Source organism: Xyrauchen texanus, chromosome 46 (assembly GCF_025860055.1).
Source record: "Xyrauchen texanus isolate HMW12.3.18 chromosome 46, RBS_HiC_50CHRs, whole genome shotgun sequence".
NCBI classification, from domain to species: domain Eukaryota; kingdom Metazoa; phylum Chordata; class Actinopteri; order Cypriniformes; family Catostomidae; genus Xyrauchen; species Xyrauchen texanus.
The window spans coordinates 20,475,173-20,502,385 of NC_068321.1; the positions used below are offsets into that span (position 1 = coordinate 20,475,173).

Sequence of the window (27,213 nt, forward strand, 5' to 3'; positions counted from 1 at the left end):
GTGTATCAAAGGTCAGTGATGATAACATAGATATTTTACTGATGTGGAGATGTTCAGGAGGAATGTGTAGGTTTCCTTTCCATGATGAAGAGTCAGCTTCAAGGCCGTAACCACCATAGACATTGAGGAGAAATGCGCCTACCCAAATTCAGATTAATGGTTGATTAATGTGGGGTTTTCAATTACAGATTTTTAATCTTCTACCTTGATCCCTTGGTGATTATGTTTAAAGTCTGGTTGGATCAGCTTAGGTGGTATTAACTGGTTTTAGAAGAGCAATGTTGGTCTGTTGGTGACCATGACTTCACCCAGTAGCACTTGTTCCTGGATCAACATCATTGGTGATTTTCTATTAACCAATCTTGATTTCAGGGTTAGGGATAATTTAAGAGGTAGGATCTGGTTAGGGGTAGGGGTAGGAACAGAGTTAAGACTATGTTTCTTTGACAGTAAAAAAATGGTTCCAGGATCAACAAAACATGTTAATCCAGGAACACTTGTTACTTTGCAAAATCATGTTTAACTTAATCTGTTACTGGCACAAGCTTGTTAAGATGGTTGTTAAGTTGGTTTAAGGTAGACCAGTGTAGCCATGCTGGATGACCAGCAAAAACAAGCATGAAAATGCCTAAACTTATCATACACTTATCATTTGCAACAGGTTTGATTTTGTCTTCAATCTGGTCTAGGCTGTTTTCAGTTACTATAGTGACAGGGGTCATCCGTTATTACATTTGTGGAGAATGCATGCAAAAATGAAGCTCAAAACCATTAATTTGATAATGGAAAATATAAGAGTTCCTAAGTTTTACTTTAGAGTTAAAAAAGAGTGTAATGGGAAGTTACTCGTAGGCTAAAGTTTAGTAAAATCTGTCATTTTGAAAAACATATACAGCCATGTATCCCAACAAATCTTTCTATAGATCCAGGAGTAGATCCAGGTTTTCTCTTTTGCTATAGGTGGCAATATTTTGAAGTAAATGAATTCCGCTCACTGAACACTTTATTAGAAACAACATGGTCCTAATAAAGTGCCCGACATGGTCTTCTGCTGTTGTAGCCCATCGAGATTTGACGTGTTGTGCATACTGAGATGCTATTTTGCTCACTACAGTTGACCACTACATAGTGGTTATCTGAGTTACTGAAGCCTTTCTGTCTGCTCGAACCAGTCTGGCCATTCTCCGTTGACCTCTCTTATCGACAAGATGTTTCTGTCCTCAGAACTGCCGCTCACTGGATGTTTTTTGTTTTGGCACCATTCTGGGGCGGCTTTGGCTCAGTTGGTAGAGTGGGTCGGACACTAATCGCAGGTTTGGTGGATTGAATCCTGGCCCACATGACTCCACATGCCGAAGTGTCCTTGGGCAAGACACTGAACCCCAAGTTGCTCCCAATGGCAGGCTAGCACCTTGCATGGCAGCTCTGCCACCATTGGTGTATGAATGTGTGCGTGAATGGGTGAATGAGTCACAGTGTAAAGCGCTTTGAATACCGTCAAGGTTAAAAAGGCGCTATATAAGTGCAGACCATTTACCATTCTGAGTAAACTCTAGAGACTGTTCGGTGTGAAAATCTCAGATCAACAGTTACAGAAACTCTCAAACCAGCCCAACTGGCACTAATGATCATACCACGGTCAGAATTACTAAGATCCAATTTTGTACCCATTCAGATGGTCAGACAAAATTTGACAGAACCAACTCATCGCCATAATCATACGAAGGATTTAATTATTTCATATGGAGTTGATATCGGTTGATTACCGTTTTCGCTTGGTCGATTAAAAGAAGTTTTAATATTCCTTTAGTCAGTTCTAAAATCAAAGCATATGTCAATGGAAAATCAACACTTTTTCTGTTTTTAAGGTTTTTCTTTTCAAGTTAATGCAAATTTGAGTTAATATTGCATAATATAAATGCTGTTTTTAAATAGTTTCATGTTTATCTGCATTTATATCGGCCATCTGCCATCCTGCTCTCTCGACCACTAGTAAATAGCAACAAAAAAAAAATCTTTGCACTAACTGAAAATATAGTTAGATGCTATTTGCACTCCTAATTAAATACTAACACACAGTTTTACTGCTGTGTTTGTTATATTTATTGTATTTTTATTAACTTAATCTTAACTTTCCCTAACAAAAATTAACCATGGTTTTACTACAGTAGCCATAGTATCACCATGGTATTTTGTAGTAGAATCATAGTTACTACAAACTTACACATTGTTTCTATATTAACACCATATTAGTGTAGAAACACCATGGTTAATTGTATTAAAATGATGGTTTCCAACAAAGAACATGGTTGCTACAATATTACTATAGTAAAACTATGGTTAATTTTACCAGGATCAAACCTTTCTCTAAACTCTCTGACCATCACAAGGCAATGCACCTTTATATTTGTATGTATTATTATAAGTATTCAAATAAATATTAAAAGTGAAAACAGGAAACAGTATGGGAAAAGGTAGGACTAAAGGGGGAATCGAACCTGGGTCATACAAGTGAAAAAAGCCCATCCACATCATATTTACATACTATGCCATTGCAGTGACGTTTGGGGGTGCAGTTAGTCTTCAATTTCAGTGCTTAAATTTGAAACCTTCATTTTCAGTTTCTTAACGTCATCATTTTCCAATGTATATAATATTATGAAGAGCGTTTTCAAAAGTCTTGGTTTTCGGTGGAGGAAAACGCCATTATAGTGTGCATGTAACACGTAAATATAGCAAAATCAATGTGTTTCCAAACTAATACACATTAGTGGGGAGTAGCCTAAATCCAAAAGCCAACTTTATGAGCCATTTTCACTGAATGCATCCTTCCGCTACAAAAGTTAAATGCAAATCAACGAATAGTGCACAACAAGGAGGTACGTTTGAAATATATACTGTAAAAACATTTGAATGTTGGAGTTTGTTGGGGCAGAGTGAATTACCCTTAAGTGATGCTTTATCTATTGTATGTATTTGAAAATTCTTTTGCCAGCACAGACAATGGTTGGAAATGTAGTTTTTAATGCAAGTCTGTCAATCCAAGACCCAGCTAAATGAGCTTTCACCCTTCATTTTTTATTGATACTCCCCCAACTTAAAACACAGAACTCAAAGAAAATCCAGTTTCCCACATGATTTTAACTTGGCATCTGTATGCTCATTTCATAAATACAATCATTCCAGCATGACTTGAAGACAGCATTAATGCATGCCCTTTTGAGCCCTTTTTGATTGACACAAGGCAAATATGCATAAACTAGAACAATATTTATTGGATTTCCAGGCTCTATTGAAGCATGGATGCACTCTAATCTCCATTCCACACCATAAGGATCACGGGTAGCATGTTTGAACATTGTGCACCACCAGTTTGACACAAACAAGAGCTTTCTCGCTTGTAAACTACATGTTGCTAGCTGACAGCTACACAAGGTTTTTCAACTAGCAGCATCCTTCCATCTCTTGAGAGCCTCAGTAATCTGTTCTTTCTATAACATTAGCATGAAAATGATGATTCTGAATCACTCAGCTATGTTCTCAAAGCTTGGGTTATGATTCATATTTAATAATAAGCTTTAACACAAGCCCACCTTAGCAGATGCCTGGGGCTACGTGGGAGCCGCATGGTCAGATCATTATGAGTTAACAGCAGGTTGTCATGATTGGTGAGGCTGTAATGTACCTCACTTGGCTTAATTCACAATTTCAAATCTATCATCGCATTCAAGAAGGGCCAAATTAGATCATCTTTGCACTGGAGTAGAAATAGCATCTCTGATGTTGAAGTTGTAATAGCTGTGGTCACGGTGGCTTTGCAAGATTGACATTTGTGTTGCACACATGGAATTTAGTTGGTGGGTTGGTTGTCAGTGGGTGTTTTCTTTGAACTTTGTAAGGTTTCTTTATTATTTATCAAATCATTTAAATGGGCCATAATAGAGTTTTATCATTTTTATATGCTACAGTTGCTGCCACAATGTTTTGCTACATTGCTATGGTGTTCTGAGCAAAATCATTCATGAAAATCATGAATGATATCATCCAACTTTTATTCCATTGAGAATAACCAATCAACAATCAGAATTTCAAATCACACAATAGAGTCATCAGATATCAGCTAGCCTCTTATCCCACTCTTTATTTTAAGAAAGGAAATGCCTGTGAACAAATTTGATTACTCATTCCATGTTCATTTATGCAATACATATGACGAATGTATGTCAATAACCTGTCATACAAATGACGGATGTATATCAATAACCTGTCATACAAATGATGTATGTATATCAATAACCTGTCATACAAATGACGTATGTATATCAATAACCTGTCATACAAATGACGTATATATATCAATAACCTGTCATACAAATGACGGATGTATATCAATAACATGTAATACGCTTCCCACAACTCATTACAAACCCTTTTGTTTTCTTTCTTCCAGGGAACACAAAAGTTATTTCCTTATTAAAGTCATACTTTAGGTTTAGAGTTTGGGTTTGGGTAAGGGGTTAGACATTGACTTGTCATGAGACTGGGTTGGATTTCTTCACCTGTTTTATCATCTGCCAGACGAAAATCGTTAATTTGATCGCTTAATACCAAACCTCTCACCAGCAAGCTTTGAAAAACCCATTGGTAACACTTACATTACAGTAGGTTTTATTTGTAAACTTTAGTAAATGTATTAGATGTCATGAACTGACAATAAAATTTGGTCATGGTTAGTTATAATTATTGGTCATGGTTAGTTCATCTTAGTTAAGAGTGCATTAACAACTGTTAATGTATATACAACTTTTCATGTATTTATGTACCATTATCCTCCTGAGACCCGAGCATGACTGCTGCATGCATTTTCCATTACCCATTTTGATTTGTGAGTTGTAGCACCTAATAAACATGCAATAAATACATTCTAAATGCAGATATTTTCCCCAAAAATGTATGCCAACATATGTAAACTGCGGGACTAGGTTGTGAAATGTTAAATAACACCAAGCTATAGAAAGTCCAATTGCAGACACCACATTAGAAATTAGCATAATTAATTATTAAAATTAATGCCCAGCATCACAAATCACTGCTAACCATGTTAAAATAAAATTATACATCATAAATTCTGAATGTATGTAGTGATTACCATTGTCCCATGTCTGCCAAACATGTTGAGTGGTCCAAACATCATCTGCAGCCTGAACCTGACCTTTTGATAGGAAGTTTGGGTGAATGTACTTAGCTGCAAAGAGAGCTATGGTATCCTCCCTTGCTCTCTATTTAGTCAATGACTTCACCTCCTGCGTGCTGTCTGTCTGCACTGGTCTCAGAACAGTTCATAATGCACCTTATTTTTATTGATTTTTCATATACTGTAAAGCCTCTGAAAGCAATGTTTTAGCTTTTGGATGAACCCACTGATTCTCAGTGTGATAATGCACAGTAAATATAGGATTTGTAAGGACAACATTGCTTAAATAACAACAAAATTGAATATAGGATGAAACTAGAGACCAGGTGTAGTTTTGTTGCTATTTCTCCCAAAGACAAGCTCCGCTGTGGTCAGTGCCATGTTGTTTTGCCACATCACTGTCACATATGTGTCGAAAGTTTAACTCTTTTAATGACAGCCCAGATTTTCCTGAAATTAGATCAGTTGGTATAAATTAATTTTGAATATGCATTGTGCATATTGAAGCCAAAGACAACATCAGTGCATGTGTATGCTGGGTCACACGTGCCTGATTAAACACCATTAATAATGTTGTATCGGAAGAATTGCTGTATGCCAGCATATTGCTTTTCTCACAAAATGTTTTAAAGGGATTTTTTTTAACAAACGTGACATTTCCTTATTGTTTTATGCCTGCAAGCTATTTCTAGTTCTTCCCTGCACATAATGTTACTTTTTAGCACTTACAATTTGTGCTTTGAGAAAATGAACCCTAACTAATTGTTCATGACCCAGTTTTTTTTTTAGGTGATTGTATCAGACCCAGACAGTTACTAATTAAACTAAACTAATGACATCAAAGGATATTATCAGGACAAGTTTCAAATGACCAACAAATATGATTAACCACATTCAATCCCAGGGTAACCAATCTGCAAATTAAATTATGAGCAATTTGATTGTGTTTAATTAGTCAGTGCTGGATTGCCCGGATTGGTCAGTAAAGGAAGAGACATGAGCTGCCAACTTTAAGGCTTTGGATCAATAGAATAGATATAGTGAAATACAGGTGGCTTTTGAAAAGGGTAGTTGATCATGCTTCTCTGTATGTGAAGATATTAAAGCATTTTAAGTATCGCATAAGATATATGATCTTGCATTTATTTATATGTATATTGCTCTTGTATGTAAGGAGCAAGTACAGTGTATCAGCACTGATTAACTGATTTTCTGAGCTCTCAAAATTTGCCATTTATTAGGGTTGGGAAAATATATATTAGGTAAGAGGTCATTATTATGCACATAATGGTAAACATACAGTATATTCTGGGTATTGTGGGAAACAATGCACATACTGAACATATAACAGAACAGAGAAGTACACCCGATCTAAAAGAGAAAGCTGTAAGCACTATAGGGCTGATCAGCTTGTAGCTGAGAATTCGCCATGGGTTCCCTTGAGATTTTCCAATGGGTTTTTATAATGGGGTTTTTGTACTTATGAGTAAAATAAGGTCTGTGGTAAACATCACTTGATGATATGTGTCGTGGACATATGTTCTACAACATAAATTACACACATTCATATCTCAAATGTGAATTTTGAAGCCGTGTTGAATTACATACTTTTTTTTTAAACACAAGGTGGCTTCAAAATTCCCATTTGAGGTGTGACTGTGTGTAATTTATGTTGTAGAACAAAACGTCTACGTATCCTCAAGTAATGTGCAACTCAGATCATATTTTACTCATAAGTTCAAAAACTCTAAATTATAAAAACCCATAGGAAAATCCTGAGGGAACCCATGGCGAATTAGACTTCTATGTTCGCCTACATATTGACATCACGGCTGAGCTCTATTCTGTCCATTTTCACCTAAGCTTTTCTCATTACCTTGGATAGAAAGGATAGTGAGTGACTAGTATGATGAATGACGAAAGTTGATATGTAACCGGTTACACCCGACAGCTACACACACACACACACAAATATAAACACACACAAATAGAACACCATCCGCATCTTGAAGTTTGGTGACATTTTACTCTATTTTGGAAAAGAGTGTGATATGAGGGCTGTTTGAAGAGCTCATCATTTCTCACGCTGTGCCACGTCTACAATAATGAGCCATAAAATAAGATTAAAGTAGATAGGGGGAGAGATATCATATGAGTTCCTACATTTTAGGCACCCTGTTTCTATTTTGTCTTTTTTTTTTTTCTCGACATTTCAGATATTTTGGTCTTATTTGCTTTGTTCTGCCATCTCAGAATGTTCGGTAAAGGGCATTTAATGCATAATGTCAAGATTTAGAAGTTCATGGACATGAACAGCTACAGAGAAGCAACCTTTCTCTCTCATAGAAATTCAGTAGCAATAGATCAAATTAATTAATGTAGTTGACTAGGTTCATTACGGTAACTTTCTTGTACATTTCAGTGAAGAACAGTGAAATTTCACTAAATCAATTGTAAACACTGTAGCCACATGTGCACATGTACATAATACTCTATATGGTGAATCAGTAGATCTACACAGCTTGAGTTTCGCATTTAAACTTTGTCTGTAATGTAAGTCTACTGCATTTTCAAATGCACCTGAATTGTGGGACTCCTCAATGCTGATATACTACCAGTGTCATCCACATTCCTTCCTACAATGCATCAAAATCCCAAACCTCAAACCTCTTTGATCTGTTTCCTGTTGCGAGACCCTCATCCTCCCAGTGAGGAACAGGTGATCCTTCATCTCCCAAAACTTGAAACAGAGCTCATTACTGTTCCATGCTTCCCTACTGGAGCATTTGGCATCTACAGTATGTGCTCAAGCTGTGGGTATTATTTGCTGAATCCACCAGCTAACAAGAGTCTTGTTATCTCCATGGATAATGAATGGCAGACTCCACATGACAGAGTGCTTACTGACTGAATCAACATGACCCGGCTTGTATGGTTTAATACATGTATGGTTTGGTTTGATATGGGCTAGGTACAGTGCAGTGCATTGGGAACCTGTTTTTAGCATGGCAGTCTTCTCGCTGTAGTGTTTTTTTCTCTCAGAGAAAATTCCTGAGGCCTTGCCATGCACAAATCAGCCCTTCTGCTGTGCACACTCCAAGATGGCAAGGTTGCAATGTTATTTTTGAGGCTCTCCGAATGTGAAAACTATGTGCAGATTTCTTTCTTTCTTCTATATATTAAAAAAAAACATGAGATGGTTTTGCTGGTCTTAGGTGGTTTAAGGAGCCTAATCTCATGAAAATGACATGACAGTGGTTACATTTTTGAAAATTTATTTTGCATGGCTACTTGCACATATTGCATTAGTTTCGGGGTGAAATCTCCACTGAGTGGCACTAAAAGTTACATTTTCACCCTAACAGTTGAGGTTTTCAAGGTTTATGCTCTATAGAGTTTTAAATCAACAAAACCTACCTCCCTATGTTAAACCTAAAATCTAGATAGCGTTGTGTGAGGAACAGAGCGAAAAGTGTTTATGAACTGATAATCTGTTGTTTTACACATGATTTGTGTGAAAGTCAATACAATTGGTTGTCACTGCACCTCTAATGTCCATTTCAACACTAAAATTGCAAAAGTGTAGGCATTTCTAACCTGTTTCTATGAGACCAGGTTGGGTTTAAGCTAGTCTAGTTCATCTCCCAGTCTGGCCAAGGTGGTGTTCATTTAATTTAGCTGGTCAACCAGCTGATCCCCAGTCTTACCCACTGAAAAGTACCCAAAACCACTATAAAACCAGCAAACAGACTGGTCTGAGCAGGCTGGGAAGACAGCTAAACCAGCAGACCAGCTTAGGCTGGTTTAAAGGGATAGTTCACCCAAGAGTATAAATTCTATCATCATTTTCTCACCCTCATGCTATCCCAGATGTGTATGACTTTCTATCTTTTGCTAAACACAAAGTGTTTTAGTTAATTATAAAATTAATTATCTCAGCTCTATTTGTCCATACAATGCAAGTGAATGGTGGCCAGCACTTTAAAGCTCCAAAAAGCACATAAAGGCATCATAAACGTAATCCATATGACCCCAGTGGTTAAATCAATGTATTCAGAAGCAATTTGATAGGTGTGGGTGAGTAACAGGTCAGAGATGAGAGGTGAGATGAGAGGACTGGGTTATTTTTCTGTTTTTTTGCGATTTGCATTCTTTGTGCATGTTGCCACCTACTGGTCAGGTAGGAGAAAGACATAAAAGGGAGGGATAAAAGAAAGAAAAATAATAAAGAAAACATATTTGCACAACAGCCCATTGCTAACTACAGTAAATGCAGAAATGAGGAACAAAGCGGATATTAACCAAGCATTTTTATGACTCTCTTTTTAGTAAGCAAGTTATTGATAGCGAGTATAATCGAATAAAGTCGTCACAGTGCCTGATTGTCACAGTAACTATTGGCATTGCACTGTCATTGTAGCTACTGCACACAAAGCACAGCCAGAATATGAATGTCTCTTATATCAGTCCATGAGGAGCCAAATGTCTCCAACAGGCTCACTGTAAAAGGTATCAGATGCACCTGGTGCTGCAACTGATTCTTTGAGAAAGGCCCATCTGAAAATGATGCCCTTCACTTGTCTTTGTCAACAGACAATGAGCCACTTTGTGCTGCAGATGCCGGCAGGACGAGAAAATGTCAAACTGCTCAATTGTTGTCAGTGCGATACTCTCCTAAACAATAAACAAATTAATTGTAACCACATAGGAGCACAAAACTCAAGTAAATCAATCTTCTACCACTTCTGAATAAACAGCTATTTAATGAGGCATAGCAGTTATGGAAAACGCTTTGCCAGAATATCCGCACTCATATAATGCACAGATGGGAGAGTACTGTTTAATAAGACATGGGAATTTGGAGGGGTGAACACTGCCTCCAAAATGATTGCAAATTGATTTTGCCCCAACAGCAGTTTTCTAATAGAACTTGTTTGCATCGATTGCTGGGGGCAATTTCACTCTCTGCATTGCTGATAACCCTAAAGAACCTGAAATCACAAACGTGCATTTTAGCAACAAGGTACAAAAGGCTGCAGTATTGTCAGTACAGTCATGGCTAAAGGGCATTATTATGCCACAAAAGGTCCATTAATAAAAAATATAAACCAAAGAGAATGAGTCTGACTACACTTACCTCATTTCCATGTCTTTTTCATCAGTGCTTAGAGACGCTAATTAATGAGGAACAGCCTCATGTGTCTGACTATGCCATTAAATATACCATTATTCAAATTAAATATTCATAAAAAGATCCCCCTTGTGACCTTTTGCTCCGACCAAAGAAATTCAAATTAAGGCCCTTGTTTAACTGAAAAAAACCCACACACCTAACTCACGAATAGAGTGTCTCAGATAGTGACATTTCTTTTAATGAGTCCACAGACCTTTATAGGTAGTATCAAACTGGATGGATGATATTAACATATGTTTGATGGAGTGGATTTCTCAACTACACTATAATTCAGAGCACGTCTGCCTGCTCTCTGGCTGCTGGTGGTTGAATATAAGGGCTGTTGGGAATAAGAGTCATATGAATCCTTGTTTAAATCTTTGCTTGAGGCAGAAAGACAGCCAGCATCGTGTCAAGTGAAACCAATCTCATTTGCCGCATTAGTGAAGACCCATGCAATGGTTGAACGAATGAGAAAGAGATCTCTTGGAGCCTTGGATCTCATTTGTAAGCCCACGGCCTAGGAAAAGTGACAAGCTCTAAGGAAGATTTGAACATATAGCTTAACAAAGTCTATTAAAAAGTGTGAAAACCTGATCTGAAGTGTAGTACCAAACAAAGGAACATTAATGTGCCATAACATGCTTAAATGGAATTAAGGCTGTTTTCACACTTGGTTTAATTGCTTGGTCCAAACCAGAGTTCAATTCTACCCCTTTTCTCTTGCATTGTATTATTGGGCTCAAAATTGTGCTAAGCATCAACATGAGTACTAGACTTTCGTTTTTACCAGTCAATAATGCTCATTTACAATGGCGCTACAGCAGTTTTTTGCATAGTTGAGCTACAGTCTTCATCTGTCTGTACAAATATGCATGGCACAATGCGTTATCGAATAATATACCTTTACCTTGTTTGTGTTGCGTTCAACATCAGGGTTAAATGCATGGTGGCGCGTAACCTCCAGTGTTGGGTAAATGACTCAAAGAAGTAATCCACTACAAATTACCAATACATTTGGTCAAATGTAATCAGATTACTTTATTCATTAATTAAAAAGTCATCACATTACTAATAATTTTACTTTTAAGTTACTTTCTAAATCACTTTTCCTAGTCACAGAAACGCTAATAGACGTAAGTATTCATATTTTAAATGTATTATACAGTAGTACACAATACTTTAGTGCAAGTAATGTACTTTAAATTTTATTTGGAAGTCAGTAATTGCAATCTGATTACAAGCATTTAAAGTGTAATGTGTTACATTACTTTTTTGGCCAAAAATGTATTAGATTACAGTAACTAATTAATTAGTAATTGTACACACCCAACATTGGTCACATCGCATCATTTGGATTATGCACACAACACCTGAGGCCAATTGTGATCCATTTAACGCGTATATAATGGAAAAGCTGATCATTTTGTCGCAAGTCTGTTAGTCCAAAATATCAGACTGGAAATAAGCTGGTTTGGTGGTCTTTGCTAAGCAAACTCTGATGTGAAGCAGACTCTGGTCCAAACAAAAAGGTCTAGTGCAAAAACAACCCACAATGGAAGAAGCCAAACCTTTTTTCTCCTGAATAAATTAAAGCACCCTGGGAGAACGAAGACTGTATACATACTATGCATGGCATCATTTTAAAATTAAGTTGTTAAGAAAAATAATAAATTAAGAACATCGCGTCCTAACCACACCCCTGATTAGTTTCAACTTTAAACCAATCGTTAACACTCTTTTACTAAATTGTAGGCCATTCACATTCAATGCATTTTAGCATCCGTCTGCTCTGGTTTTTAAATTGTATTTGTATGTAAATGTGCTAAACAGATGTTTTTGACCAAGATGGTAGTGTTTTATTAAAGGCATTGTGTCAAGTTAAAAGGACTTCAACTTTTCTGCCAAGTAAGAACCAATTAATTTGTTAAAAACTTATGGTAGTTATTTGTACTGATTCCAGGTTAATCACTACTATATACAATTTTGAGGAAACACAATAATGGTCAAATAAATAGCCTGTTGAAGCAATTAACAAATGTTAAATGATTCAACTGTTGATTTTCTTTTGCAGGCTCAGCATGAGTTCACATGAGAACTCCACAAATCAATGGTAGTTAGAAGTGACCAGCCACCATCCTTACATTCAAGCTCAAGAAACAAATTAGATTGGAACCTCAAGATTTCTTTAGAAAACACCTGGAGTGCAAGCAGATAAAGAGAACCCAAGTGAACTTAAGGCACTAAGAATTATGCCCATATAGGCTCCTGGGTTTGTGCATGATCTGAGAGTGCTGTGTTGGTTAGAGTATATTTAAAATCATGGCCGACCCCTACCACAACAACATTTACCAACAGGGAGACGGAGACAGCTATGGGTCTTACGGCCACGGCGGATCGGATGGCTACGCTTATCAGACTGACTACCCTCCCCAGGAGGAAGATGCCGCCAGTGATGTCACTGAGGGACACGATGAAGACGATCAAATGTACGAAGGGGAGTACCAAGGTATCCCGCACCCGGACGAGGTCAAGGCTGACCGGAGGACGGCAAGGGCAAAAGCAAGAACTGCGGCAGATGCAATATCAGAACAGGAAGAGCTGGCGGAACAATATGAGGATATAATGGAGGACTGTGGACATGGGAAGTTCCAGTGGACCTTGTTTGTGGTGCTGGGCTTGGCTCTCATGGCGGACAGTGTGGAATGCTTTGTAGTGGCCTTGGTGTTGCCCAGCGCAGAGAAAGACATGTGTTTGTCCCATTCTGAGAAGGGAATGCTGGGTAAGTCACTGTTTTAGTGGCTCTGTTCAAAATAGAGTCCAATCATACTAACATACTTACAGTTTCTGCATAAGTGGAGACCTTGACTAGTTGTCACACAGTATTTTACAGATGCCATGGCAGTAATATATCTAGACATTTGGTAAATGAGTAGCCTCATATTAATAACTGCCTCCTGAAGTGGCACAATCTATCATGACCTCATGGATAATAATTTTTCATTATGAATAAAAGCTACCAGGCAAAAACACCTGAATTAGGTTTAGTAGGTTATAGCAGCCTGGATGCAGTTCTGTATGCACATGCAGATCAAAGGTTTTCGTCTAATTAATCCTAGTAATTTTGGGAATTGAAATAAGCCTGAGTGATGGCAAGCAGTCAATATTAGTCAGCTGGTACTTCAGGAGACCATTAATTAAGAATGTTTTCAAATTAGCTAATGGCACACTCAATGGTTGAGATGCATCTGGCTGGGTTTCATGCTCAGTTTAACATCAATTCACTAATGCTTAGTGAAGCAGTTGGGAGAAACGGATGATTTGTGGCCCCCTCAGCCAAAAATGAGAAAGCTTTTGCGCCAGACTAAAGCCTCTGACAAATCACTTAACAAGACCATGCAAGAACTATAGGCTTTTGAAAAGAAGTAGCCCTAGTCCTCTGAAATGTACCCCAGATTTAATGTCCGTCAGAGTTGGGACAGAACTGTTATGGTAGAGTTTGTCATAGTCTTGGATATTTCATTTACACTAGGTTCCAAAACAATATTAATAAAACATAGTCCTGGAGGAGAAAAGATTTACAGTATATTGGAAACATATTTTAATCTAAAGGTATTTTGTTCAGAGCAAAGCTTATGAAGTTGAGCCAGTCTATCAGATTGCATTTTAGAGGTACCAGTGGTGACACTGCAAAACCTTGCCACTGTTTGGTTAAGTGATATTGGAGTGTGTTCTGAAGTTTATTGTATGTGGATGAATGCTGTCTGTGAGCGTAAAGGGAGCCAGAATGAGCGAGCACTTTCCATCCTGCACACCCGCCGGAAAGGAATGACTGAGTCAGCAGAGGCCCTGACAGATAGCTTCTCCTGACCTTGCTCTGATACATAATCCTGCACACTCTCTCCTTCAATCTCTCCCTCTCTGCAATCACCATCAGGTTACATTCATAACTCACTTTTTCATTAAAGTGATAACTGGCCAAAAAAGAAAACTATGTCATTTACTCACCCTCACGTTGTTGTTCCAAACTCATATTATTTTCTGTACCTCTTCATTGGAACACAAAAGTAGATGTTAAGCAGAATGTTCGACTCAATTTTAGACTCTATTTAGCAGCTTTAATAAGACATCTGATACCAAACATTGACAAAAAGTAAGGCCTAAACTGTATGGCTTATTTTAATTACAGACTCAGTCAAACTCATCAAATCGGTATTAATGTAGACCTATATCTATAATTCATTGGAGACCAGGGGAGTTTCTAGTCTTTGAGCAGTTCTGAGGCACAGGTCCCCTATGAAGTAAAAAAGTGAGGAACTGTGGAACATCGAAAGAGTAATTCATTGGCTATTTGAATAATTTATACTGAACAGTGAACTGATTCAAACCGTTTTGCTAACCCATTTGACCAACTCATTGAAAAGAACTGCCTGGAAAGAGTGAATCATTCACCACTTGAATGATTCAAACTAAACCGCTAATCAATTCAGACCGTTTTGCTAACCTGTTTGGCCAATTTATTGAAAAGAACCAACATGAAAGAGTGAATCATTCACCACTTGAATGATTCAAACTGAACAGTGAACCGATTCAGACCATTTTACAAACCCGTTTGACCAATTCATTGAAAAAGACTGACTCCAAAGTGTTCATCATTTGCTTATCTAATTATTCAAACTGAACCAAACCGTGAACCGATTCAGGCCATTTTGCTAACCTTTTTCCACCAAAGTACTGATTTCAAAGAGTGAATAATTTGCTCATCAGATTATTCATGCTGAACCGCGAAGAGTTTCAGACCATTTTGCTGACCCATTTATTGAAAAGAACTGACTTGAAAGAGTGGTTTATTATCTAATTGTGGCAGGGCGGAGGGCGGTGCCGGGTCTCTTATCAGGCTAATCAAGCCTCCGAGAGGGATAAAGGCCGACTGCGGAGGATTGTGCGGGAGAAAGAGATAGTTTACGGACATGTCCGTCATGTGTGTGAAGAATCACAACCCGGCCCCGACCTGCCACACTAATCTAATGATCCAAACTCAACCGATTCAGACCATTTTGCTAAACCAATTGACCAATTAATTTACAGTCATTTACATAAAGCAATCATTGACATGCCGAACAGTCAAAATGAGTATTCATGTAATCCCTAACAGGAACATTCACAATGTATACTTTTTGCTGGAATAGAATGGAGCATGAATATTGAAGAGGGGCCTGCCACTTCACATTACAGATATTCATTGTTCCTCATTTTTGGCATCTGTCCTGCACTGCACCAGATTTTCATCTTTGTGAATCATGCCCTGATATACAGTGAAAATATGTCCCAATGAAAGATGTCCTTAAAGGGATAGTTTCCTAATGTCTCTATTAGGGAACTATCTAATGTCGCTCCAAACACTTATCACATTCTTTCTTCCGCTGAACACAAAAATAGATGAATATTAGGAACTGACAGCCTCAGTCAGCATTCACTTTCAATGTGTCTTTTTTCCATTCAATAAAAGTAAATATTGACTTACTCTGTGTTCTACAGAAGAGAGAATGTCATATGGGTTTGGAAAAATGTGAGGGTGAGTAAGTGATGACAGAATTTTCATTTTTACATGAACTATATCCTTATCACACTGCAGCATCAACTCAGCACTCGGTTCGCATTTTGGCTCAAGAATGTTGTCACGACTGCTTGACTCGGTGGATTAAGGCTGACCAATAGGACACTGGGAGGCTCCTGTGAGCAGTGGGGGATAATGGCAGCTCAGCTCCATATGTTGATCTGCTCAGAGAGAGCGATGCTGTCACTCTCCCACCAGTCATACACCAACCCCCCAACCCCCACCACATGGCCATCTGTACGCCACACCAGGCCCTTGTGCTTCAGGATGGGAGTGAAATTATAGTTATTTATAACACTTTAGTTATGTTACAGTGGTCCAGTAGTTAAAGCTGTTAAAACAATTAAAGGAAAATGTTCAGCCAAAAATTTTAATTATGTTATAATGTAATCACTCTCATGTTGTTCCAACCCCACTTTCTTCCATATAGCACAAAGAAGATCTTAGGCAGAATATCAATCTCAGTCACCAGTCACTTTCATTGTATGGAAAAAAGATTAAATGAAAGTGAATGGTGACAGAGGCAGACATTCTGTTCCTAAGATTTAATTTTGCTTTCCAGTGCTGAAAGACAACATGTGACTGAGAAAACAATGACAGATTTTTCAATTTAGAGTCCATCAATCCTTTTAAAACAGTTTCTAAGACTTAGACTAGAACTGACTTCATGAATAATGAGTTTGGCTGGCACTTTTTAGTCAAATTTTATTTCAAAATATTGTAATTAATAAGAATAACTGACCTTCTGTGAAATCTTTATTAAACTTTTATGAAAAACACTACATGTGTTGAATTATGACTGCAAATTAAATGTAACTTTGAAGTAATTTCTGAAGTTGCATTTCAGATAGTTTTAAAGTGTTAATCTACTGTGATAATGATGAAGTCCTTTCTCACCCATTTTGAACAAAGGTTTAAACTGAAAGCCAGTTCTCCTAAGTGAGCACCCCACTGACATGTACATTCACTAAGAGTATTACAACAGCCAAATAGCACACCTGCGAGTCCTGCTATAGCCTCTGTACACCCACTCATACCCATTAAGATTGACCAGAACTGCAAAACCTTTTATTGCAATCACTTAACCTCATGGCAGCTAATTTGATGATTTCTTTTCTTGCCATTTCTGGAACAGTATTACCTTCAGTTGATTCTTCTTGTCGGTCAAATGAGTTCCAATCGTACATATTTTTGTGATCTCATTTAAAAAACATGCACACTCAAATTCTGTTAAATCTTATCAGAGAAGCATGGTTTAAAGTAAACAGAGCAAATTATTTTGGGGGTTGATCAGAATCTTTAATGCAAAACTAACAGGTAGGAAAAGAGGGAGAGTCTGCCCCCTAGAGGTACTCAAAACACTTGTAGTACTGACATTTTTCTCTGTTATTTAAAAATCTGTGAAATGTAAAAATCAATCATTTCATACATTTTAATAAACATATACATTATATATATAAATTAAGAGACAACTGCAAAATTCTCAGTTTCTCTGGATTTAGGTATGAATTTGCTCATAATAATAAAAAAGATGCTGTGTTTTCAGACCTCACACAATGCAAAAAACTGCTAAAAGATTCATCTCTGTTAATGACGCATGAATCAAGCCACTATCATTGTTATCCTGGAAGACAACGGGCTTCCTTCTGCTCTGAAAATGTTCCCCAACTCTGAGGATTGGTTTTTCCAGCAGGACAATGCTCCATATCACACAGCCAGGTCAATCAAGGTGTGTATGGAGGACCACCGGATCAAGACCCTGCCATGGCCAGCTCCATCTCCAGAACTGAACCCCATTGAAAACCTCTGGAATGTGATCAAGAGGAAGATGGATGGCCACAAGCCATAAAACGAAGCAGAGCAGATTGCATTTTTGCACCAGGAGTGGCATAAAGGCACCGGACAACAATGTGAAAGACTGGTAGAGTGCATGCCAAGATGAATGAATGTTGTGATTGAAAATCAGGCTTATTCCACCAAATATTGATTTCTGAACTCGTCCTAAGTTAAAACATTATTTGTGGTCTGAAAACACTGCATCTTGTTATTCTGACCAGGTGTCATTTTCTGCAAATAAATGCTCTATATGACAATATTTTCATTTGAAATTTGGGAGAAATGTTCTCAGTATTTTACAGAATTATACAAAAATGTTAATTTTACTCAAACACATACCTATAAATAGTAAATCCAGAGAAACTGATAATTTTGCAGTGGTGTCTTAAGTTTTTTATTTTAATAATATTCTTAATTCTGTATTATATTAATATGAAGTATCACATTTGTTTATGTGTGTGTTTTTTATTTTATTTCTGTCTGTTATTCTTACCTGGTTTAACTTCTCGCCTGCAGGTTTGATAGTATTCTTGGGAATGATGTTTGGGGCATTTATTTGGGGTGGTCTGGCTGACAAAGTGGGCCGAAGGAAATGTCTGATCATCGCCCTGGCCATGAACTGCATTTCTGCCTTCTTCTCCTCATTCGCCCAGGCATACGGCTTCTTCCTGTTCTTCAGGCTGTTCTCGGGCATTGGGTAAGTGGAGGGGGACATCTTTGGCACAACAGGCTAAGCAAAATCAAGCAAGGTTACACTAGGAAAAAAAAATGCCCAATGACAAAATGTGCTTCATGTGGTAACAACTAAAGTAACTGGTTTGATTTAACTCAGATATATAATTTAATATGACAGCAACACAATGGTTAAAACAACTAAATAAACAAACCACTTTTTACTATGTAGGGGGAAATTACGATACTGATTTACTCATTGAGATCTGTCTCTGGATGAAGATTCACTCTTTAAAGTGTCTGTCTTTTGCACCATTTACTATGGTTTTGTGTATGAAAAGAATGATATGTCATATAAAAACAGAAACAGACATTCTACAGGGTGTTCTTTAAATGGATAGTTCACCCAAAAATGAAAATTCTCTTATAATTTACTCACCCTCATGCCATCCCAGATATATGACTTTCTCAGCTCTTTAGGTCCATCCAATGCACATAAATGGTGGCCATATCTTTGAAGGTCCAAAAAGCACATAAAGGTAGCATAAAAGTAATCAATACGACTCCTGTTGTTAAATCCATGTCTTCAGGAGTGATATGAGAAACAGACAAATATTTATGTCATTTTTTACTATAAATGTCCACTTTCACTTTTATTTCAACATTGTTCTTCTGTTTTTGTCGATTTGCTTTTTTGTGCATCTCGACACCTACTGGGCAGGGAGGAGAGCTGACAGTAACAACTTACTTAAATGTTCATCTGTTTCTCATCCACACCTATTATCTCACTTCTGAAGATATGGATTTAACCAAATGAGTCATATGAATTATTTTTAATTGATATTTAATTTGATTTTTATGTGCTTTTTGGACCTACAAATTTCTGGCCACCATTCACTCGGATTTTATGGGCCTTCAGAGCTGAGATAATCTTCTAAAAAATGAAATAAATTCATAGACATCTGGGATGGCATGAGAGTGATTGAATGATGAGAGAATTTTCATTTTGGGGGGAACTATCCCTTAAGTTAATGTGGCTTTGTGTTCTTTTGCAGGATTGGAGGCTCCGTCCCAATCGTGTACTCGTACTTTTCTGAGTTTTTGCAAATGGATAAGAGGGGGGAGCATCTCAGCTGGCTCTGCATGTTCTGGATGATGGGAGGCATTTATGCCTCCTTCACTGCCTGGGGCATCATCCCTAGATATGGTATATATTGTACACCAATTGAACCACCTAAAATTGAAAAGATACAATAAAAATAATAGTACACATCAAAACTGCAACAAATTGTGGAGTTGTGAAAAGACCAAATGTTTTAAGCATGTTTAAATGATGCACCACATCTCAATGCACGATTTTGTTTTATATTTACTTAACTAACACAGTCTTTTTACTTACTTGGATGAGTTTTGCTGTTTTTCAGGCTGGGGATTCAGTATGGGCACAGAGTTCCAGTTCCACAGCTGGAGAGTGTTTGTGCTGGTCTGTGCTCTTCCAGCAATCGCAGCTTTTGTTGGGCTTATGTTCATGCCTGAGAGCCCACGCTTCCTGCTGGAGGTACACAACCAAATCTTCAATAATATCAAATGTAGTTCTATTATTTAGAAATATAAGTGCATTTCTGGTTGTCTTGGTGTGGATTAAATAAATCAGGCCAAATACAAAATCACTTGCTGTCAAACTGTGAGTATGTAATACTCTCACAACACAGTGCCATTATGAATAATATTCTGACAAAAATGACTGTCTGACTTCTCCAGAATGCAAAACATGATGAGGCCTGGATGATCCTTAAACAGGTTCATGACACCAACTGGAGAGCAAAAGGAGAACCCGAGAGAGTGTTTACTGTGAGTTGCATAACTGTTAAGAGCAGATTTGCTACTTTTGTTATTGCATTTTGCCTTGGATCTCCATCTACAGTTGTATCGAAGTTGATCATGTGCGCTAGAGTAAAACACTGGTTTCGCCCACCATTAGATTGTTGAGAAGGCTGGTTTTATCAAAATTAGTTAATTTGTATAAAAGTTTGCATCACCGAATTTATGTTGTCCAGGTAACTCAGATCAAGACTCCAAAAACACAGGAGGATGAGTTTATTGAGATTCAAAGCGCAACTGGGACTGCTTTCCAGAGATGGGTGGTTCGGACTCTGACACTGACCAAGCTGGTAAACTATTAAGCTAGCAGTATAGCAGGACCTTACCATCCTGTTTTCCCCAATATGTCATTTAAAATTAAACTATTTTTGTGTACAGGTCATCAAGAATGTTTTGTCCCTCTTGGGTCGTGATCTAAGACTTGCAACTCTCCTAATGGCCATCATATGGTTCACAATGGCATTCAGGTAAACCACTTTTAATATTTGGTAATTTGTCTGGAGTAACTAAACACTTGAGCACTAACAATTTTATGCAACAAAGAAAATATATCCAAGATAACGTAAGAGAATTATGAATTGTATTGATTCTACTTGGCAGAAAAGCCTTAACAACAAACTTTGTCTTGAATATTACATGTGGTATATTCCAGTTACTACGGGCTTTCGGTGTGGTTTCCTGATATGATCAAATATCTCCAACATGAGGAGTATGAATCCAAGCTGAAAGTATTCCATAGGGAAAAGGTTGAGCAATTTCATTTCAACTTTTCCTTAGAGAATCAAGTTCATAAAGAGGGAGAATACATCAATGACAAGTATGTTCTCCACATCATGACATGAATATCATACATGATATCTATTGTTCGCAAATGCTTTTACAATTGGCAAGTAGCAGTATCTCAAAGTGTGGTATGGAATTTCATGCAGGTTCATCAACATTGAGATGAAGTTTGTGAAGTTTGAAGACTCTCTATTTGAGGACTGTTTATTTGAGAACATCAGATCCACAGAAACGTTCTTTGAAAACTGCACCCTCCGTGACACTGTGTTCAATAAGACAGGTAAGAGATCTTAGGACTGAAGGTCTTACCAACTATCTAGTTGTCTTGGGGCATCAGGCATCACTAATTCTTCATAATTTTCACAGATTTATATAAAGAGAAGTTCATTGACTGTACTTTCGAGAATGTTACTTTCCTGCACAACAAGAAGGGATGCCACCTAGACTATGATGAGGAGAACGATGTCCTCATCTACTTGGTCAGCTTCTTGGGTAGTTTGGCGGTGCTGCCTGGAAATATAATCTCGGCACTCTTCATGGACAAGATTGGAAGAATTAAGATGATAGGTAAGTTGGACCTTTATATACAGCAAAAATGCTTTATTGGGTAACCTAAAAATTTAGTAACATCTAAATTAACTGTTTTATTCAAGGCAAAAATATTATTTAATATTACAGTCCAGCTTAAGCTGTTTTGCTGGTCAAGCTGGTCTGGTTTGCTGATTTTAGAAGCGTTTTGGGCACTTGTCAGCTGGTCAGGCTGGGAGATCAGCTGAAGACCTGCTTGGCCAGGTTAGGAAACTAGCTATACCAGCTAAAGACCTGCTTGACCAGGCTAGAAGACCAGCTAGAACAGCTAAAGACCACCTTGGCCAGGCTCGGAAACCAGCAAGACCAGCTGAAGACCATCTTGGCTAAGCTTGGAGACCAGCTAGACCAGCTGAAGATAAGCTTGTTCAGGCTAGAAGGCCAAGTAGACCAGCTGAAGACCAGCTTGGCCAATTTAAACCAGCTAAGGCCCGACCTGAGTAGAAGCATACTGTTGCAAATCTAAACTACTTTAAGAGATAGTACACAGTATATATTTTTAGATCTAGTGGGTAGCAATCAAAGTAGCTAGTGTTCTTGCTAATCACAAGATTCTTTGAAAAAACCCTTCTTGTTTTAACGTACTTGCGCTTCTCTTTTCAGGGGGTTCAATGCTTATTTCAGCTGGCTGCACCTTCTTTCTGTTCTTGAGCTTCAGTCAGGCAGCCATCATAGCCTGGCAGTGTCTGTTTTATGGGGTTAGCGTGGCAGCATGGAACGGCATTCAGGTTGTCACTGTGGAGCTCTACCCAACTTCCAAAAGGTATTACTAATGTATACAACATAAAATGTCTTTTGATATGTATTTGAGCTATAAGCTCTTGAACCTATGTAGCAGTTTCAGTAACTGGTGTTGAAGCATGGTGCTAGGCTAGCAACTCCCTGGTTCAATTTCCGGGAAACTAGCAATGTATACCTTGAATGCATTGTAAATCACTTTGGATTAAAGTGTCTGAGAAATGCAAGAATGTAATTAAACGCAGTTAAGTAGCCATAGCAGCATTGTTTTGTTATGCTAATGGCCACTATCAACTACAATTGACAACATTAGCTTGTTAGCAGTTTAGCATTGTCCTTTCATGGTCTTTTCTCAATTTACAGAGCCACAGCGTTTGGAGTGTTAAACGCCACTTGTAAATTGGCGGCCATCTTGGGGAGCTCAATCTTTGCCTCATTTGTAGGCATTACCAAAGTTATCCCCATTCTCCTGTCATTTGGTGCACTGGTTGGTGGCGGAGTGCTTGCCCTGAAACTGCCCGAGACCAGGAAGAAGATCTTGCTGTGAGGATTTGAAGCCAAATCATTGGTCCAGCCTATTAGATATGGCTGTAAGTGTGGAGTTAAACAACTGCTGGCATGTACGAAACTGGGTTTATTTAAAAAAAAGTTGAAATTACTCCATATATTTGCAAGAGACGTTCAAATCCCCATATGGAAATTCCTTTACTTAAAGTTCTGCTTCAGAATAAATGTGATATAATGTCAATAAACTCTAATGGTCAACTCCACAGACCAAATGATGGATCAACCCCTAGTCAACCACTAATGTAATGATATGCCTGATATTAAATAGATGTGAAAGGAGCCTTTTGGGTCATTTGCAGCCTCAAAAGCAGGCACAAAAAAAATCTGCACTAGTTTCAATATATAGAGCCAGGAAAGCCTACAGGGAATGTTATAAAAAAAAAAATAATGGGAAAATTGTCCCAGATTTGCGTGGATGGGGTAATGAATTGGATTTCACTTTGACAAGTCATAGAAGTCACAATCCTGTGCCATTTCTTGGTGGGAAAATTCAGGTACTGTTGAAATATTTCTTGTTTTCTTACTCTATAGCTTATATTCTGCCCTTACACAAACAGCTAGCTTCTCAACCTCTGCCTTTGCTTATGATATAACATCCGCCAAATAAACGTGTATTTTAATCCTGGTGTTCGCCAAGTGTCCTGTGTCATTGAGACTGATTTAAATATTATTTGGCCAGTTGTTCCAGTACGTTTGGATGCTCAGTGCAGAATGTAAGCTTTGAGTTGTGTTTGTTAAGTCACAGTGGAAATTATTACTTCTGCTTCCTCCATTTTTTATTTTTGCTTTATTAACTGTAATTGCCCAATTTCGTCGGTGCACTTTAAAATGCTAGATTTTTTTTTTTGCCTCTTTACCTTGCCTTTCACACTAAATGTGTTGTTTCTTAGTCTCTTTTCTCTCTCTTTGTTTCTTTATTTTATAATTTTGAGTCCTGTGGAATCCTGATAAACAAAAGCTAGTTAACTTGGACAGTGGTCAGTTCAATTCTATTGACCAACTTGGACATGTGCTTCACATGGCCACATATCTGTACTTGTTGTTGACTGAGTTGCATGTGTGTAATGTTTGTGTCTGTTTTCAATGTGTTGTTGAGGAAACAAAATGTCTGGATGATTTAATGTATGTCTCACTGCAAATTAAAATGGTTAGACCATAGTCATTGGTAACCTGTTTCATCACTTTAGTTATATGTTAATGAGTGTGTTTTTTCCCCACACAAATCAAACGTTATGACAGTAATAAGGGAAAATATTTTATAAAAGCTTCATAAACGAAGTTGTGCATGCCATTATATCACAGTTTTGCTTTGAAATAGCAAATTATGTACAATACATGAACCACTCTGAAACAAGGCTTGTGGAGTTACTTTACACTGGAAGGTGGGACAGATTCATAAGTTGGTACACTTCTGAAAAGGAAACAAGATAAACATTGCAGTAAAAACTGATCAAGAGAGCTTAACAGCACTGGTAAATGTGTCGTATATAACAAGGCTACAAAAATGACATTTCTGGGTTCAATAAAATGAAAGAATCTCTGTTAAATAATTACATTTGTCTTAACTGATGCATAATGAATAATACATGCAGAATAATGAATTGTAAGTTTATTTGTAGGAATTTAATTTATTACCACTTCAGTTATATATATATATATATATATATATATATATATATATATATTTGAATATATTCTGGCTGTCACAGAAATCGATTCATTGTATGTTTTGTCTGTTCTGATGCTTTTGTTTTGTGACTGTAAATTATGTATTACAAAAATAAAAAATGTATGTGTTCTGATTTGCACAGTTTTTGTTATTTTTGGCTGAAAATTACACTGGCAGTGGATCAGCCTCTGCTGTGCCTGCCAGCTCATTCTGTTCTGGGCTATGAGCAACTGTGTGAAAGATGTAACAACAAAACCTGTGAAACTGAGCTGGAGAAGAGTCCTTTTTCGCTTGGTTGATAGGTTTCAGTTTTTACACTTACAGTAGAAGCTATTCAGTGCTTACGGTCACTGGAACTGTGGAAGTGGGTGTGGGGCATGTGGTGTGCGTGGGTTTAACAGTTGACAGCACTGTTGAGTAGTCTTGTTTGTTCTAGCAAACTTATAAAAAAAGTTGTTAAAGATAGTTTAACTTAAAGGTATAGTGTTTAAAGTTCTTAAACACTTCTGATCCGGCGGGTACAAAAGGGGGTGCTAGCATATGTCGCAAAAACGGTTTACTCTTAAAATGTTCAAGTCTCCGAATACATAAGTCAGGCATATGGGTATAGTTTGAAAGTTTAGAATCTGAACTTTTCATAGATAGCCATCACTTCTGCACAGTGCTTGACGTGGAAGAAAAAACACATTTATTGTAACTAACATGTTTAACACGAAAAATAAAACTGATAATATTATGCATTTATTTACATTAAAATAGTATGTAATTACATTAAAAGACGTATTTAATTAACATTCGGGTCTGGCTGTAAATTCCTTATTAAGATCTGGCTGAAGAAAAAACATGACCTCACACCCTCAACTAATGGCACTTTTTCACTGCACATTACGGTTCGACTCGACTCTACTCTACTCGCTTTACTTTTCTGAGCTTGCTTTTCCACTGCTGTTTAGTGCTGCATCAACGTTGATGGGATTATAGGCTGATCGTCATAGTTGCACCACCTCTACTGCCGTGACATCATTTTAAACGTGACGCAAAACAATAAACAATAACACGACCGCTAGCTGTTAGCTACTAGCTCATTGTGTTGCATAAAGCAGTTGTTTTATGGTGATTTTACACAAGTGTAACAGTTGAATTTGCCTGGTCGTTTTAGAAGCAAGCTTTCCAGTAGCTGGTCAACTAAATAAAGTGACGCTTTCAAGCTGAGTATAAAATGTACGTACCATTCTCCATCATGGACTCCAGCCGTGGCTGAGTTCAGGGCACTCTCCCTCCCATCGCCGGTCTAGATAGTGTCCATTTGGTCGAACCACTTCCACTTTTCTTTGATGGTTCTGTAGTCACTTTTACATTTTTTTTTTACTTTTCCCTACACTGTTGGAAGGTCCGGTGGTGGCCATGTCTCAGTTGTGCGGCCAACAGCTGAGACACTTCCTGAAATACATTTTCGTTTCATTTTCCGTTAACGAGAGGAACGTCTGCACCTCGTTTATTGACTACGGCGTGGTTTTGAACACAGGTACAAGGTACCAGTTACTACCCACAGTGGAAAACCCCCAAAAAGCGAGCAGAATCGAGTCAAGTTGTACCGTGCAGTGGAAAAGCCCCATTACAAATAGGTTTTGATTAACTTTACTTTGAAAATACAAACATACAATATAGGGTTATTGTTTATGAAATCTGAGGAAGAATATTTAGACCTGCTTAAGTCTGTATCTTTGACAATATCAACCCACATGCGAGAGCTATGGAAATCAAATGATGAATGCTCTTTTTACACAAAATTGTGTAGCCTAATAACTGAAAAAAAGATGATTATGTTTTCCTTATTATTATTATTATTATCCTCCCATTCAATGAGGGGACAATTGGCCTTTTCAATGCACACAGGACTTGTGCAGATAATAAATAATCATAAGAATCGATGAACAAACTGATCTGATGATGGTCAGGTCAACACTGAACGCTGACACACACCTGTATACAACTAAACACTGTCAGGATTTATGCATAGGCGAGTTCAGTGACACTTCACAATCTTTTTACGAGCGCTACAGGAAATAATTGAGAATAAAAAGCAAAGTTTCCTGTGCATTTTGTTTTTTGTTTTTTTTTTTTGTTTGTTTTTTTTAAGCTTTGGTTTTCATCATCGTTTTATCTTTAGAAAAAAAAAAATGTGAATATGAGCTGGCCTCTGTAACAGTTTTTACAAATAAAATGTAAGCTGTAGTTTTGACTGCACCCAGCGGATAAACAATTTGCATAAATACATTTGATTTAATAAGAAGTGATAAAATGTTCTCACCTAAAAGTTGCTGGTTCATGTTTTGGAAAAGAGTGTAACTATGCCCAGACAAGCTTAAACATGAACGCTCCTCCGGAACTGGATCATGGATCGCTTGACAACCGCCGATGCTGCTGCACGTGTTGAATGTTGTTAAACTCACCGCTGAGATTTGTGCAGCGAGGGCTCGTTTGTTTACCGCCAC

At 37.6% G+C, this 27,213-nt stretch overlaps 1 protein-coding gene across 2 annotated transcripts in view; it reads left to right on the forward strand.

Moving 5' to 3' along the window:
• Positions 1 to 23,941, forward strand: part of sv2bb (synaptic vesicle glycoprotein 2Bb) — a 50,877-nt gene extending 26,936 nt beyond the window's left edge. For both annotated transcript variants that reach the window (XM_052119729.1, XM_052119728.1), the window contains 12 exons: positions 12,442 to 13,149; positions 18,337 to 18,517; positions 19,548 to 19,699; positions 19,917 to 20,050; positions 20,254 to 20,343; positions 20,550 to 20,663; positions 20,752 to 20,840; positions 21,026 to 21,190; positions 21,303 to 21,436; positions 21,523 to 21,723; positions 22,348 to 22,507; positions 22,846 to 23,941. In XM_052119729.1, the coding sequence (XP_051975689.1) occupies positions 12,690 to 13,149; positions 18,337 to 18,517; positions 19,548 to 19,699; positions 19,917 to 20,050; positions 20,254 to 20,343; positions 20,550 to 20,663; positions 20,752 to 20,840; positions 21,026 to 21,190; positions 21,303 to 21,436; positions 21,523 to 21,723; positions 22,348 to 22,507; positions 22,846 to 23,029 (2,064 nt within the window). In that variant the 5' untranslated portion in view covers positions 12,442 to 12,689 and the 3' untranslated portion in view covers positions 23,030 to 23,941. The remainder of the gene's footprint in view (positions 1 to 12,441; positions 13,150 to 18,336; positions 18,518 to 19,547; positions 19,700 to 19,916; positions 20,051 to 20,253; positions 20,344 to 20,549; positions 20,664 to 20,751; positions 20,841 to 21,025; positions 21,191 to 21,302; positions 21,437 to 21,522; positions 21,724 to 22,347; positions 22,508 to 22,845) is intronic.
• The last annotated feature ends 3,272 nt before the right edge of the window (positions 23,942 to 27,213 follow it).